The 15,965-nt window shown below is 28.6% G+C and overlaps 1 protein-coding gene across 6 annotated transcripts in view; it reads right to left on the reverse strand.

Moving 5' to 3' along the window:
* LOC119682064 (sodium/potassium-transporting ATPase subunit beta-1-interacting protein) overlaps positions 1–15,965 on the reverse strand; it is a 135,523-nt gene that overhangs the window by 71,448 nt on the left and 48,110 nt on the right. For 5 of the 6 annotated variants that reach the window (XM_038095409.1, XM_038095412.1, XM_038095411.1 and 2 more), the window contains exons 3-6: positions 10,693–10,830; positions 4,218–4,298; positions 3,949–4,146; positions 3,833–3,893 (exon numbers count right to left, since the gene is read on the reverse strand). The exons of the other annotated variant lie outside the window; for it this stretch is intronic. In XM_038095409.1, the coding sequence (XP_037951337.1) occupies positions 3,833–3,893; positions 3,949–4,146; positions 4,218–4,298; positions 10,693–10,830 (478 nt within the window). The remainder of the gene's footprint in view (positions 1–3,832; positions 3,894–3,948; positions 4,147–4,217; positions 4,299–10,692; positions 10,831–15,965) is intronic. 6 annotated transcript variants of the gene reach the window in all.

Raw genomic sequence — 15,965 nt, forward strand, 5'->3', positions numbered from 1 at the left:
AAAGCTGGAGTGGCTTCCGTTCGCATAACTACATCTTTTGTTAATGCAAGCATCTCATTTAGCTTGAGGTTTCCTGCCAAGTCGTCACCAACCCAATGGTGTCCCAAGACAGTCTTCCTCCTACTTGCCAGTGCTGGACATTGGCACAATATATGCACCGCTGTCTCCTTTTCTTCTAGACATAATCTGCAAGTGTCTTCCTCAGCAAGAGTTATCTATTTGAGGTGATACTTGAAGTTGCCATGTCCAGTAATTAGTGAGGTCAGCCAGCTTAGAGTGCTCCGCGAATAGCTAAGCACTTTTATCGCTTCCCTGGCCCACGGTTTAGGTAACATGAGTTTGGTCTGTCTACAAGTGCTCAACTCTCTCCATCTATTAAGATGAAGTGAGATTATCCACTTATTGACATAGGCTGCCGTCATGCTGTACCCCAATGGTATTCTGGGCTCCGGGCCACAGAGCCCAGAATACCATTGTCTTTGACATTACTTAAAGGAGGTAGAATAAATATTTATGATTAAATAAATAAATTAAAAATGTTAAATTGTCGTTACTTTTTGATCACACTTCTTAACTTCAAATAAATTTTTCTATTTTCAATGATAATAAGAGAATATAGAGAGAGCAATAGAATAAGTAACGTAAAACAATTGAAGTAGAAGTAAGTAGTAAGAGAAATTATCAAATGCCAAATAAACTGGATAATAATATATTATAAAATTGTTTAAAATAATTATTATGCAATTTTATTTATTAAAAAATTAACGCTGTAAGTTTTTTAATTTTTTACACATAAATAATAATCATATAATAATAATTTGACTTAATATAAAATTTTTTAAAGTTAAAAAAAAATGTTCTTTACATTAAAAATAATATACAATGAGGAAAATTTTATGATATAAAATTATTATATGGACAAATACACACACATATACCTACAAAAAAAGCACAGTCATTATATGCATTAAGATTTGACAAGAAACTTAATTTTTTATGTTTTTCAAAATAAAATTTATTTAGAATTAATTTTCATAATTACACATCACATAAGTATTTAATTTCAAAAGATTATAATTCGTGCAAACGAACACAAGACATGAATGCTTTATAGGAAATCAAATAGTACTCAGTTAATATTATAAAATTTTTATTAATAGGATAAGCAAATCCTTTTGAATACTATAACTATGTCAACAGATGAAATATATATAATTGTTAGTATCTAATTACATGCGGTAAGATGAGGTTATACAACAACAAAGTCTAGCAGTAGCCAAAACCAATACATGTTACAATATATAAGTTGTTATTATTAGATCTTCAAGTAACAAATATTTAAGTAATTTTTAATAAATTCGTTGTCAATTTTTTTAATAGTCTACATAAATACATTTTGTTGAACAATCAAAACAAACTCATTATTTAAATCTGAGGTTCGCAACTACCGGTTTAATACCTCGGATACGTAACGTGGAATGTGTTCGCATCAACAATATTACGAATGTTTTTAAGGAAGATATTAGAAGAAAAGGTCTTCACAAACTATATTGAACATTTTTTTACTTATCAGTATATTTTGTGTTCCAATCCATTAATCCAAATTATAAACGGATATCATGGTGCTGATCACAACTCGAGTAAACATATTAGTTCTATATTAGACATATATATTAGACAGGTAAGTCACTAAAATTATATTTGAAGTTGGAAAACCACATACACCTTTTACTTTAATATTAGAAACCTATGGAGAGGTCAATGTAACTATAAAGTTAATACATTTTAATAATGAAATTAATTGTTGATTACGCTCGTTATTTTTTGGTCATATTAAAATTGATTGATTGGAATGAGAATTTTGACTTTAAAATCAGAAAAAGTGAAAGAGGAGCATTTCTAAAACATCCAATATGATCTGAGTACGTCACTAACATGAAATTAACTTTATATATCATTAATAACTTAAACATTAATTTTTAGGCTCCATTTACAATCAAACCAATTTAAATCTTGCGATGCGTCAAGATTTTACTACTAGTGATTAAATATATTTAAGTATTACTTGCAATTATTTAATCACTTCTAGCGATTAAAAATAACCAATTGAACATTTATGATTTCCGCCTTAATACTTATTGCTCCATTATTTAGTTACTTTATCCTATTTATGAAATGTAAGGTTTTTCACTAACTAAATCAATTATAGGCTTTTGTTTTGTATGCATATCGCAAAAGAACAACATAAAATAAGTACTACTTTTGATGGCAACTCTGGAATCACTGGGAATTTTGTTAGGCGTAATAAAATTTAAAGTTCAAGTTTTGAAAATAAATAATTATTTGCAATTATGGGTAAAATTATTTTATTTTTTACAAGACAGTGAATAAAATTTATATTTTTAGGCTTTTTTAATGTTAACAAAAATAGTAGTAAATTAAAAAGAATTGAGTATAATTTGTCAACTATTTGTTGACAGTTAACTGGAAATTTTGTACGTAGTTCCAAAAACCGTTCCTAGCAGATGAATTTTTAGTTTTGACAACCATGGGATTTGAGCTGCTTAAGCATAGTTAAGTGGTTTCACAAAAATTGGACTAAATAAGCCAGCAGTGTTGTTGTTTCATAAGTTATTTTGAAAATAAGCGGTTGTTCTTTTGTGATATGCTTACAAAAACAAAAAGCCTTATGCAAGTATTAAGGGTTTTTATGTAGGCCTTACGATTTCTTTTGTTCCTTAAACCAAATAATCACTTTCCAAAGTTAAAAGAATTTAAAATAGATCACGCTTTATGTGTATTTCATACTGTATGTATAAAAAATGTTTATATTTTATTAAAGCATATTTTACGTAAATGTTTGCTACTTGACTCGTTTTTAGTTAATAATAAAGACCCAAACATGCATAGAAGAAGCTAACATATATGATTTAATTATATCTACTAAAATAGCAAAATCTTATACTAACTACTTCAACAGTTTTAACTCAAAATACGTATGATCTAAAATTATAACAATAAGACCTTATAATGAATATATTTCGACTTTTTTTTAATTGTAAACCCTTAAAGGAATCCTGTTGCGAAATGACTGAATACAAAATTATACGAAGAAGAGATCTGTTTTGGAATTTTTAAAAAGAATTCTATTGCACTTTTACATATACAAAATTCTTTTCATATATAAAAAGCACATTTCCAAAAACATCTAAAGTAGACCGACGAAAAAAAATAAATAAAAATGTGAAAAAAGGAAACCAAAGGAAGAAAAAGAAAATTCATGTCAAGGCAGTGCTTGTCTGTTTAACTGTCGGAAATCGCAATTTTATTTCCGTTTGCAGCAATGCCGCTGTGTAGGCGTAAAAGTATTTTCGTATGCATAGCTTAAAGCATTAAGATTTAAGCCTACAAGTGGGTTAAGTACCTCATCTAGTCTAGATAATGTCAACCATGTAGCAAAGGAGCATGGGCATAAACTGTTTTGTTTTGTGCGGAATTTTATTGCCAACAAAAGATGTGCATTTCTGCATTATTGTCAATATTGACTTAGCGATGTGGAAGTATTGCTCTTGCTTAGCGATTGCGGAGGATGCTTGAGCTCATATGCACTTGAATCATGGAAAAGTACTAATTTACATATTGTATTAACTTTGCTTCAGTTAAACTTGACATTTGAGATAGTCTTTTTTATGTACTTTATATACAATATGTATATGATAACAACCGGTATAAAATAAATACAAAAGCAATGTCTACAATAAGAAAAAGTCGAAATAATTTCAAAATAAAAAAATAAAATTTAAATATATTGCAAATCAGAAATTCAACTTACATCTATCATCTTCATCGAGAAATATATAACTGATTAAAATGGCGCCAAAAATTCCGAGAATCTATAAAGACATTAAGTTTAAAATAAAACCAAAACAATTTGAAAAAACCACTTACTGCCAAAGCACATTGTACTCCGGATTGTATCACTTCAACAATAGTATAATCCAACAAGCATTCATCTACACGTTCTGGACGTATTGGACGGTAAGGATCATCGGAAGTTATGTTTGTGGGATAAGTTGGCTTGCAGCCGTAACCGTTCACTTCAAACCAAGAAACACTGCCAGTGCCTAAATTTAGCAAATCGCTATCCTATTTTCACAAGATTATTATATATAGTTTAATATATATATATATATATATCAATATTATATTATACTTACCCTATCCAATATGCCTACGTTTAGATAAAAGCATATTAAAAACGAATTCCAACCTATCCACAGGAAATTCCATATTAAATACTGAAAATATGAAAACATTTATGAATTAGTTCTATAATTAAGTATCTAATAATTATCCAATACTTATTAAATATAAATAAATTAATTAGTGCTGTACTTTAGATACAAATAAAAAAGCTGTTGTTAGATAATTGTAAAAGACATAAGTATATATATCGCAATAATATTTTCATCCATAAATACCCAATCTTATCATTTGTTCATTACTTCTTTCTAAGACCTTAAAGTTTTGAGAATCGGTTACATACTACGAGTATTAACTATATTTCATTAATCGATTTGCCAATTGCAGTAAGAACAATCCTCTTTCATTAAGTCTTATACTTTATTGGTTCCAAATAAGCACTGTATGAGGGCGATTAAAGTTCTTGAGAAAAGTATTCGGACTTCTCGGACACTACGATTATATGAAGAACTTTAGTAAATATCAATACTGTTATCATTCTTTTTTGTTCATTGTGTTGACGTGTTAATTTGTGCAAGAAAATGCTGAAAAAAGCGACCAAGGTAGTTCAAAACACGTCTACAACATCATTACAGATGATGAATCATGGATCTACGCCTATGAAATCGAAACAAAAGAACAGTACACTGTGTACGTCTTCCAAAATGATCAGAACCTGACAAAAGTCGTCCGCCGATCCGGTCCATTTAACCAGTTTTTTAGCAACTAAACTATTTAAGAAAGTAAAAGGGTCAATAAGCTTTCATAATGTCGTTTTACTTTAAATATTAAACAAATCTGAAGTATGTACACACACTTATCTATGAACACAAAAACAATTTTCCATAACACTACTAAAGCAAGCTTAGTAATATATATATAATTGATGGTTAAACTACCTCAGTACACTTTTAACAACATAATTTTCATTTGATAATCATAATCAATTGGGATTCAAGTAAGGAAAATAATTATTAACATATATTTGTATAATAGATGCATTCAGTCATTAATGGACAATATGTTAGGATATGTTAAAAAGAAAGAGAATCATAGAAGCTGAAATTAAGTTAAAACAATGTCATTTTAATAATAATTACTAAAAAAAATTAGGAGTATCTAAACATTTACACCCACTAATCGATTAATATAAAAACATAAGTTAAGAGAGTTTACACCTGCAAATATAATCTAAATAATATATATATATACACATATAATAATAAATAGATTTTAAGCTATTATACAAAATGAATGTATTAATGTAAATATATTATCAAATTTACTTTATTAGAGTAGCAGAAACACCCTTTATTTAAATATATTCTGAACAGGCACATTAATCATCATAAACACTTAAGATAATGATTTTCATTTATTAAATATTATAACGATTATTATTTTATTGTAATCTATTTTAGTTGGAGATAAGATATTATTTTCCATTGACTATTCAATTGCACCCATATTTTATCAACCCTGACATTTGTAGAATACTTCTAAGCAATATTTAGACGCCTTGAAGTATTTATCAATCTTCTGCGGGCAAATGCCCTACATATACACTCAATTCACTTGAGTCTAATATCAAAAATACTACGTTTAAGGCAAGTTTATCGACACCTAAACAATTAGGACGTTTTTTGCTACTTTGCTAAGTAAAATGTTTTTGTAAATATTGGGGTTATTTATAATTTTAAATTGAGGGAATCTACAATACGGTACTCGTATCTATATTAGGTAATTAAATAAAATTGATAAAATGCAAATATTTTTATTACTATTTTAAACACCCATAATTTGTGAAGTACTCTGAAAATTAGTACAAAAATAAAAATTAGTTCATTTTCATATTAATTAGCTAAATATTAGCTAAATAAATATCTATGTCAATTATTTATACAAGGCAACTCAAGTTGTTAAAAATCCCAACAATAGATTTGGGATATTCGTATAGTTAAGTCGCATTTTTTTTAACAAATTATATTTTTGAGCTATGTATTATCATTTTCTAAGCAGAATCCATTACGTGGTTACATATCTGTAGAAGATTAGAACACAAAATCATAGTGGTCCAACATATGAATGGTTTAACTTCGAAAAACATCAAACCCCAGTTGTATAATGATAATGATAGGACATCTACACAAACGTTTACAACTATACACGAGTACAAATAGGTGAAATGAGGTACAGCAACTTATTTAAGGTGCATATTTCCAAACATGAAGATACGACTAGACAGAAAGGTAATTAGCTTCAACAGCAACAGCAAATCCCTATTGATTTATTGAAAAATTATATGAAGAATATTTAAAAGTTGAACAAACGCGTATTGAAATAAAAAAAAATATCTCGAAAATTAAACTCATATTTAACTTTAAAAATAATTTTTATATATAAGTCTCGAATTAAACAATTAAGTATTTTCACTGTGAATGCTCGACTTTGGTTTCCAGAAGAAACAGGTTTTTATGAAAATACTTTTTGGCTGTTTGTCAGATTGTTCATTAGTAAAGACAAAAGATATGTTATATTACTAAATTTAACGGGTAAGATCTATATATAGTTAGCTAGTTTATATTTTCTTTTTATCACTCAACCTTTCTTACGAGAGACGTGTTAGTAAAACGGCTATAAATCGCTACAGCGGATATCTGTTGACCAATCACTGTTATCAACCAACCAAGTCGGGAATTTTTCGAACCACCCTTGTAAACCAATATCAGTTCAAATACATGTTTATAATAGTTATTATTTTGGTAATATCTTTTTTATTTTAAAAATACACTTTATATACTAAGTTGAAACAGATGTCCCTACTAAATACAACAAAATATAGTAACTCTGAAATTACCGAAATTTCAATAACCTTTACAAACATAGTTTTAATACATATAATTCATTTATTTAATTTCTTTAAGTTGTTTGTTTAAATTTTGTTGTTACCCTAATAACTAATGCAAATGTACAGTAATTTTTTTTTAACCCTAAAAATTAATACAAATATACAGGGGGTTTCGTTTTAAATGAAATTACTTCAAAAAGCAATTTCATGGTTTGATATAAACTAGAAAAAAATAAAGACGTTAAGTAGTACATTTAAATATAAATCAACAGCGGGTCTATATCACAACTACTATTAAGAGTTTTATTGAATTCTGAAAATTATTTTAAAAATACTGTCGTAGTACCAAACTTCTTGAAACTTCTTCTTCAATCCCAGAAAATAGAAAATATATTAGGTGGTCCAATTGAATTGCAATCAATTTTAAACTGCTATGATTTTCAAACTAATGGCAAAAATACATATATATTTCATACAAGTGTGTCGTTGTTTCCGTTCTTCGGAAACATTTTTATCCGTGATGGAATTCGAATATTAGAAAATATTAGATAATATGTCTATTTATTTTTAGTAATCTCTCTTTTAGTAATTTCTTGTCTTTTTTCGTTTTTATCCTGAAGTAAGTGTTTAATCTACATTTACTTTTTATTGAAGTGGCCGCTTGGATAATTCACGATTATGTATAGATGATATTTTGAATGTATTAGCTGGACGAAATTGGCTTTTTATGATATCATGTTTTGATGTCCAGTACATTTCCCGTTAATAAAAGAATTGGTCGTTTTAACGAGTTTAACTCAGCATTCTAGTGAGTATTCACAGTAAAAAAAGGATTCTATCCCTAAAATATGTTCTGATGTTTTTAAGTTTTAAATCCTTGTGTTTCTTGAATTTATGCATTCCAACATTTTTTCAGGTCGTTTGTGTAATCAATGTAAAAATTACTTAAACTAGTTTTCTCTAGATGAAGTGTATATTTCATTTAATGAAGTGAAGAATCACTTTGGGTCAGTTGTCTAATGAACACTGACTCTTAGCTTCAAATTTGGCAGGGCACGAGTTCAATCCTTGGTACTTACAGTCTCAAAAAAAAATTATTTACGAATAATTAAATATAAGAAATAATTTCCCAAAACCACTGATGATGGGTATTTGGCAATACTCGAAACAGCTGTATGGTCAGCCAAACATTTAGTTCACTACTTTTTGAAACCTTTCTATATAATTAATCTCTCATACAATTAATTTAAAATATTTACAACTTTAAATCGGAGTTAAGCTAACATATAGCAGAGTGGAAAAAATTACTCAGAAAATAGAAATTTTAAGAAAACCATCGCCCAAATTTGATGTGTCCCTTATTTCTTAAACGAGTTAGAGACAAATATATAGACTTAAGGCAACTCCATTGATAATTCCAACAGAATTCAAAAACTGTTATATTTTTCCAACATTCTTTCCATTATTTCTAAGAAGTTTCAGTTCGATTGAGCCACCCTGTATATAAATTTTCATATTATATCAACTAAGCTAACAGTTAACTGAGCTATGCGTTTATAAATATTTTTTTATAATATAAATAAACACAAACATTTTTTTGTTCCAATAAGTGAAAGTATCAATAGTTTATATACACATTGGGCTTAGTGCCATCAGTTTTATCAGCTGTCAATAAAATGTTTGTTAATAAAAAAAGCACCATCGATATCCATAAAATTATGCTTGCTGTGATAAATAGAAAAGATGACAAAAAAACTCTGATAAGTTGAATGAGGTATTCATTCAAGCAAAGTACGCCTAAATTTTTAGTGCAAAGATACAGTGTTTGGAATGATATCGACGACGACGAGTATAGACATTAAAGTTTATCTGTGAAATATACGAATTCAGTGAAAGAAAACAAGCGTTGATAACGGAAACACGAACCAACGTGTTTATTTAGTGCGAAGGCAACAAACTAACTCTGCCACTCACACTTCCTCTACCCTAAGGCATCACGTCATGGTCTACTAATTTGAAATTAGGAATTGGGGGAAATAAAGCCTATCAAAAGTTATGTCAATAATTGCTTATATAAATATCGAAAAATACCAAAATCGTAATGAATAGGTACAGAGTCAAATAAATAAATGACAATTAGCAGCGTTTGGTAGCTCAAACGCTGCTAAGTCTTGAAATAGCACTAAAAACATAAAAAATTCAAATCGGTTTACCGATACTATATGTAGTGTGATATCTTATTATATTTATGGTCTTTTAGACTCTGCACACCAATTGCATCACTTTTAGAGTAAAAAAAAAATAAAATAAAAGTGAAATCTTTGTTTGTATTTTACTATTTCGTACTCCAAAAAATGTTAATTTCCTTTATTTCTTTATAAAAAAACTGTTTATTTGCAGTTAAACAATAAAGAATTCATGTGATAAAGAATATTATAGTTGCATTTATTTATGTTGTTTATGTTATCTGCCCTACTAATTTTGTTTTTAGCTACCATTCATTAAAATTCCTAAATCACAAAATTTTGTAGTTTAGATATAATTATATACTACAATGAATAATAACCCACAACCATTCTGTGGTCTAGGCAAAGAAACTCTATCCATTCTTATAAACGGCGCAGAGGAAAAAAGAAAGAGAACTCTGTTGGGAAAGGTTACCAAGACTATCACAATCTAAAATGCTTTTAGGGATTTACAATCTAAAACGCTTTAAAGATTGCATAGAACAATCAAGGAATAATTTAAGAATTATTGCGGGATTTTTAACCGGTCACTGTAGATTTAATAATCACCTATCGAAGTTAGGAATTCAATCCAACTCAGATTGCAGATACTGTGGAGAAGAGAGAGAAACTGCACAGTATGTGCTTGGGGAGTGTATGGCACTGATGTACAAGCGGAACAAACATCTAGGAGAGTATTTCATGGATCATAAGGATCCAAGACTAGAAAAAATAGGCTCTATACTGTCTTTTATTAAAGAAATCGAACTTGGAGAAACACTCTAATCCGACTAAAGAGCACAATATATCTTTGAGGACGCAATGCACTATTCCTTCTTTTCAATAATAATAATGAATAATAAATTTATTACCATTGAACTATTCATAAGATATCAGCTCTCTAAACAATTATTTAAGAAAAAGTATGAATGTTTTGGCAAAAAGTAATTAATACCTAAAAATAAAATTAAAACATAAATTACTGCAATACACAAAATAAGCTTTACCAAAGCAGATAACAAATGTCTGTTGGGCCAAACTCCATTAATGTGCACTGAATGTCAACAATTGAATTGAAAAGACAACAAAGCATTTCAATCATTTGAAACGCAATGAATCCAACTTGATCGATTAGACTGTATTTTTAGTTATCTAATGACAAAAAAAAAATATTCCAAAATGGATTAAGTAAATATACGAAGGCGTCTACAAAATTGCATTTATACCAAATTTGCTCCCATTTCAAAATACCAGGAATTGTATTATAATATACATATTTCTATCTGCATTATATATCTACTCATACCTGCACACATCGTATACTTGTAACTTTTCATATACTTTAACTTTATACATAGAAAAAATATATATACTTACTGTTATTATGTATTTTATTCTAAAATGATATGCTCCGTAAAATCCAAATATTACAAAAATTATATGAAAAAAGTTAAGGAATATTGGCGCCCACATGTATCCGAGAAAGTCGAATACCTGACGTTCGATGATTGTTATCTGAAACAAAAATAAAATTTAGATATTAATAAGATATAATAATTGAATATTATAATATAAAATGTTATTTTATAATTAATAATATATCTAAAGCACTGGGCAAGTATATATATTCAGAATCAAATAGTAAATTTTTTATTTTGTATATTTACAATATTATTATAGTTAATTTACAATTCAATTAGATTCAATTAGAAATTTTTCAATAATCTAATTAAAATTGTTATTGTTGTCTTTTAGTTTCTATTCGAACCCTTCAAACTTTTAAATAATTAATGAAAAAAAAAATGGACAAAAAAAATAAACTTTTTTATTCTTATTTTAATTTTTTATATAATATATTATTATATAATTCAGAATTTTATATAGCATATTTGACATAAATTATATATTTAATAGTAGATTCTTCAAGAAAATAAATAATTGATGCTAAGAAGCTAAAAGAAGTTACAACATTACCACATTTCTAACCACATCTGGCAAGTATTCGTAAAATGTCATATGGATTCGATTCAAATATAAGCAGCAATGAAAATTCATACCATATGGTATTTTCATAATATGATGCCCAGACTGTTTTGGTAGGTATTGTCATCAAGGCTATCCACTAACTTGATAAACGACAATATAAACCACATATACGAGGAAGTTGTAAAGAAAATAATGTAATAAATAGATAATAACGTGAAGTAATTTTACATTTTTACTTCAACTCGGACGCTAATCAGTTTTTATCGGGTCTATGCATGATCGAAAACGTCTGCAAAACATAGAGACATATCTGAAGACCGATCCAAGCAGTTTGTTTTATTTTAAAATAAATAGTATACACGGGTTACTGTCTGTCTTCAGCATGTTTAATATCACGGAATACTTTTTACTCATTTGCTTGAAAGTATCGTAAATGCCCAATGGTATTTCGTCAATAAATTCAATTACATTCGAATTATAAATTATATTTATTTTAAATATACTTAATATATTCATAATAATATAAATTTTACCGTCACACATTTGGTCGATATATGATCGGCATTTGACATATTTTTTATAAAACATCACATTCTATTAAGTATCTATATTTTATCTTTATAAAATAATACAAAACTATAATTTAAATACATTTATAATTCAATACATTGTGTTTTGGAAAAGAAGGATCAACATTAACTGCTGACAACAATAACCAAAATTACAAAACACGCTTTCGTTCCAAACTAAGATACAGTGTGGGGCCCAAACGAATTAATATTGTTGAAATTTGTTATTTAATCTATATTTGTATACACATAGTTCTTTGAATTTTAGCTCCTTCAGAAAGCCCAACTCTTATTCGGATAATCAGTATCCTTTGATTGGTTGTAGTGGGAAGCCATCCATTTACCTCAACTAACAATTTTTCGCCATTTTGCTACCACATTCCTCACAACAACCTCTAGTATTAAAGAGTAGAGACTAAATCCATCCCGTCAAATTTAGATAGTATAATAGGTCTTTCATCTTCACCGATAAACAGTCTGATAGACTGTCAAAGAAGTATCTTCCTAAAAACCTATTTCTTCTAGACGCCAAAGCCAGGCATCCACAGAGAAAATTGTCTCTTTTTCTTACGGGTTTTCACAAATTCTTCGATTAGAATTATAAGGAATACGCAGTTTCTCTGTGAGGGTTCCTATACACCAACGACCAGAAAGAACAGCAGTAAGCCTTGCATTGTTCACGCGGTCTCTTTTGATGAGTATTCTTTCCATCAATATTCTTTAGTTTATATTAATATATATTTTCTCAATTATACTTCTTATAATTATTTCCAAACAAAATTTATCTTCATGTTTAATATTTTATTAAATTATTATAAATTCTTATTTTCAATAATTAAAAAATACGACAGATAATATTTTACAATGAAATTTGTAAAATAGTTTGTGCACTTGTTAAACATACATAATAAAGTTAAGATAATTATTACTAACATTTCTTTACTGAGTTAAAAATTTGCAGTTTACTTTATAAGTAACTTTTAATTTCTCAAGCATGCGATAGATGCTTTTGTTAATTGATACTTGTACGAATTGAGTTTAATATTTTTTATGTATAAAATGTATAAAATATCTGAATGTGGTTTTTATAAAAGATATACCAAGTGTATGTATGTACACATGTATATGCGATAATTTCGGCACATGTTTATATGATGAACGATTGCAAACAGATGCTACGTGTGTAAGCCGCCTTTTGAGTGCGGTAATTGAAACTAATTGACCTGGAGTGGGTGAAATGATTCCATCTTATACCAAAAGCAATTGTTTGTGTTGTGTTCATGTCGATAAAGAAAAACCAAGCCATTTATATGCGTATAGATATTAAGTATAGATACAGATATAATGCTCTGAATGGCGTTTAGTGTAAGTGACTTTATTCAATTGCAAATTATGCAATCGCATTTATAATTGAGAAAAAAGCAGCAGATATAAATGTTTTTTAATTTATTTGTAAGCAATTTGGGTCAATCATATTCAAGGTTAAAGAGAAAGTAAACTTATACGTAATGTTTAATAACAAAAAAAAAGAAAAACACAACTGAAAATTTCATCTTAATCGGATTTATTGTTGATTTAGAGAAATACTGATGTTGATTTATAAAAAATAATTAATAATCTTATATTAACAGATTGTATATATATATTATGTTTGTAAATTACAGACAATTATTTTTAAAAGCTGTTTCAATTATTGCTGTTGTGGTTGCAACTCATTTTTATGGTATAAAGTACTAAAAATAGTATTCGGGCTATCATATAAGTATATAGTAATAGTAATACGTCAAAATGCAGGGTCTTTGTTCTGCAACCAATTATTAAATTTGAACTCCAAGTATCACTAACTATTGCCACTAAGGCTCCCGTGTTTAGGGTGAAGGGTGGTAGCTTGTTTAAAAGTGGATGATATATTTGTCAGGAACATTTATGTACTATCAGACAGTTAAGCTGCTTTAAAGTCCTTGAGTTCAGCCGAATTTACATCTAAGACTGTTTTTAACAGCTACACTTCTCTAAACGAAATATCTGACTCAGTTCAATATTTCTCTAATCTATGTCCCCGGTCATTGCGATATTTTCGGCAATTGCAGAACAGACGAGCTAGCCAGAAAGGGTGCTTCAGGACCGCACACGGAACACCTAAGTAATCTGGGCATATCGTTAACATCATGAAAATTGTTACTAAGTTCTATCTGTGCGAAAATTTTTTATTAAAAGATGGGACTCAACGATATGCAGGTATCTGCATGCAATCTGCACACTTTCCACTAAAAAAAAGTCCAATATTCGCATTAAGATGTCACAAAGAGATATCAGTTTTATGGTAGGTTTACTTACAGGTTACTGCAAACATATGGAATCATGCTGGAAGACTGAACCTCCCTTTCAATCATACCTGCCGCAGCTATGGGGAAAACGGTGAGAGTGCCTCTCATCTGCTCTGTCTTTGTTCAGCTCAGGCGCGGAGACTCAAAATTTTAAGAGCCCCTTTTCTTAAAGATCTTGATCAATTACAAGCCCTGCCACTAAGCAGCATTCTAAACTTCATCAAAGGTTCTGTGTGATTTTAAACCCTGAGTTTTCTCTATATGCAGTAATAGAATGAGTCAATAGGTCTAAGTGGATCCACTAGGGATCGCCGATAGAACCTGACCTGACCTATATGTAGGGTGACTTAAATTTGCATTTAGTGGAACTATCTTCTGGATCCTTTATGGCAGTCTATGTGTGTACATAGACTGCAATTAAACTTGGTAGTCTATGTTGACGACTGGACAAAAATTAATTAAAATTTTAAAAAACTATATGTACGAAATTTTTAAATTTAAAAGTGAAACTAAAACAAAATATAATTAAGCCAATTCGATTGCACGTAATTGCTGTGTTCATTTAATTGATTTTTGAAAATCGAATGGTGCCAGCAACACAAATGGAAAAGCCGGAAAACACGTGCTCTTTAAAATGCAGGAAATTGTCGTCCAACCAAAATGTGAAAGCGAAGTGTGGAAAAGTGAACTGCTGCGAATGGTTTTGTAGGTCAAGGTTTTTGCATTTTCACCATGTTTTCTTGTTTTATTTCCGCAATTTTCGCTCTTGATATTTGGATAAAAATGTCGCTCATACGACACGTCTGACAAAACACGTGAATCCATTTGCTTGAATGATATTTTTGAATTTAAATACTTTGAAGTGCGTGTTTTTATCGTTGAATTTTGTGAATTTGCATTTACCACTGATATTCATGTTAAATTTATATGAAAAGTTTTGTGGTTTATTTGAACTTTGATTATAAATATTGTTATGCATAAACAGTATTTTTTTTTTTAATTTAATGGAGCTAAAAAATTACAAATATACAAACTAAAATTTAATTAATACAATAATTTTATATTGTAAACTGAATGCATTTAAATTAATTTAAATAATAAAACATGGCAACAGCATGGAATTTAAAAAAAAAAATTGCACGCAACCAGGCACGTCCATTTAATTTTAGATGAATTCATTTTTTTAGAACATAAAACGCATTTAATATACACGCTTCTTTGCATGTGCAATTTAAAGAATTAAAAGCTGGATTAACTATTTCAATAAATCTAAATAAATTACTTGAATCTAAGCTAGAGAAACATGATATTCTTATCTCAACATATTTTACATAGTTTGCAGTAATTGCATGAAAAATGTTGCTTCGTTGAAGTAATCTTTTTCATTTGAAAAAAGTAAGCCAGAAAATAATAACGACAAACTTTTAATTACGAATTCCGTAAAAAGTTTAATGAAGAAAAATTATTTTTCCTTCTTCATTCTAACAATTATAAAGTTGGATAAAAATTAAATTAGACTTTGATGATATACTAGCACTTTTAATCAAAATATGTATAGTGTATAGTGTATAGAACTAGTGAAACTTTGAGGTAAGGTTTAGCTAGACAAATCGTAAATTGGTCGTCAATTGGTAAATTTGTAAAACTTTGTATCATCTTCATATATTTCAGTGCGAAGTCCTCTACGATTGTATCAATTATAAACGCTAGCCTAACTAAGTGCCCTTACGCAACTCCTTAGTTTACTCCAAGATTAAAATTAGTCATA

Source organism: Teleopsis dalmanni, chromosome 2 (assembly GCF_002237135.1).
Source record: "Teleopsis dalmanni isolate 2A chromosome 2, ASM223713v2, whole genome shotgun sequence".
NCBI classification, from domain to species: Eukaryota; Metazoa; Arthropoda; class Insecta; order Diptera; family Diopsidae; genus Teleopsis; species Teleopsis dalmanni.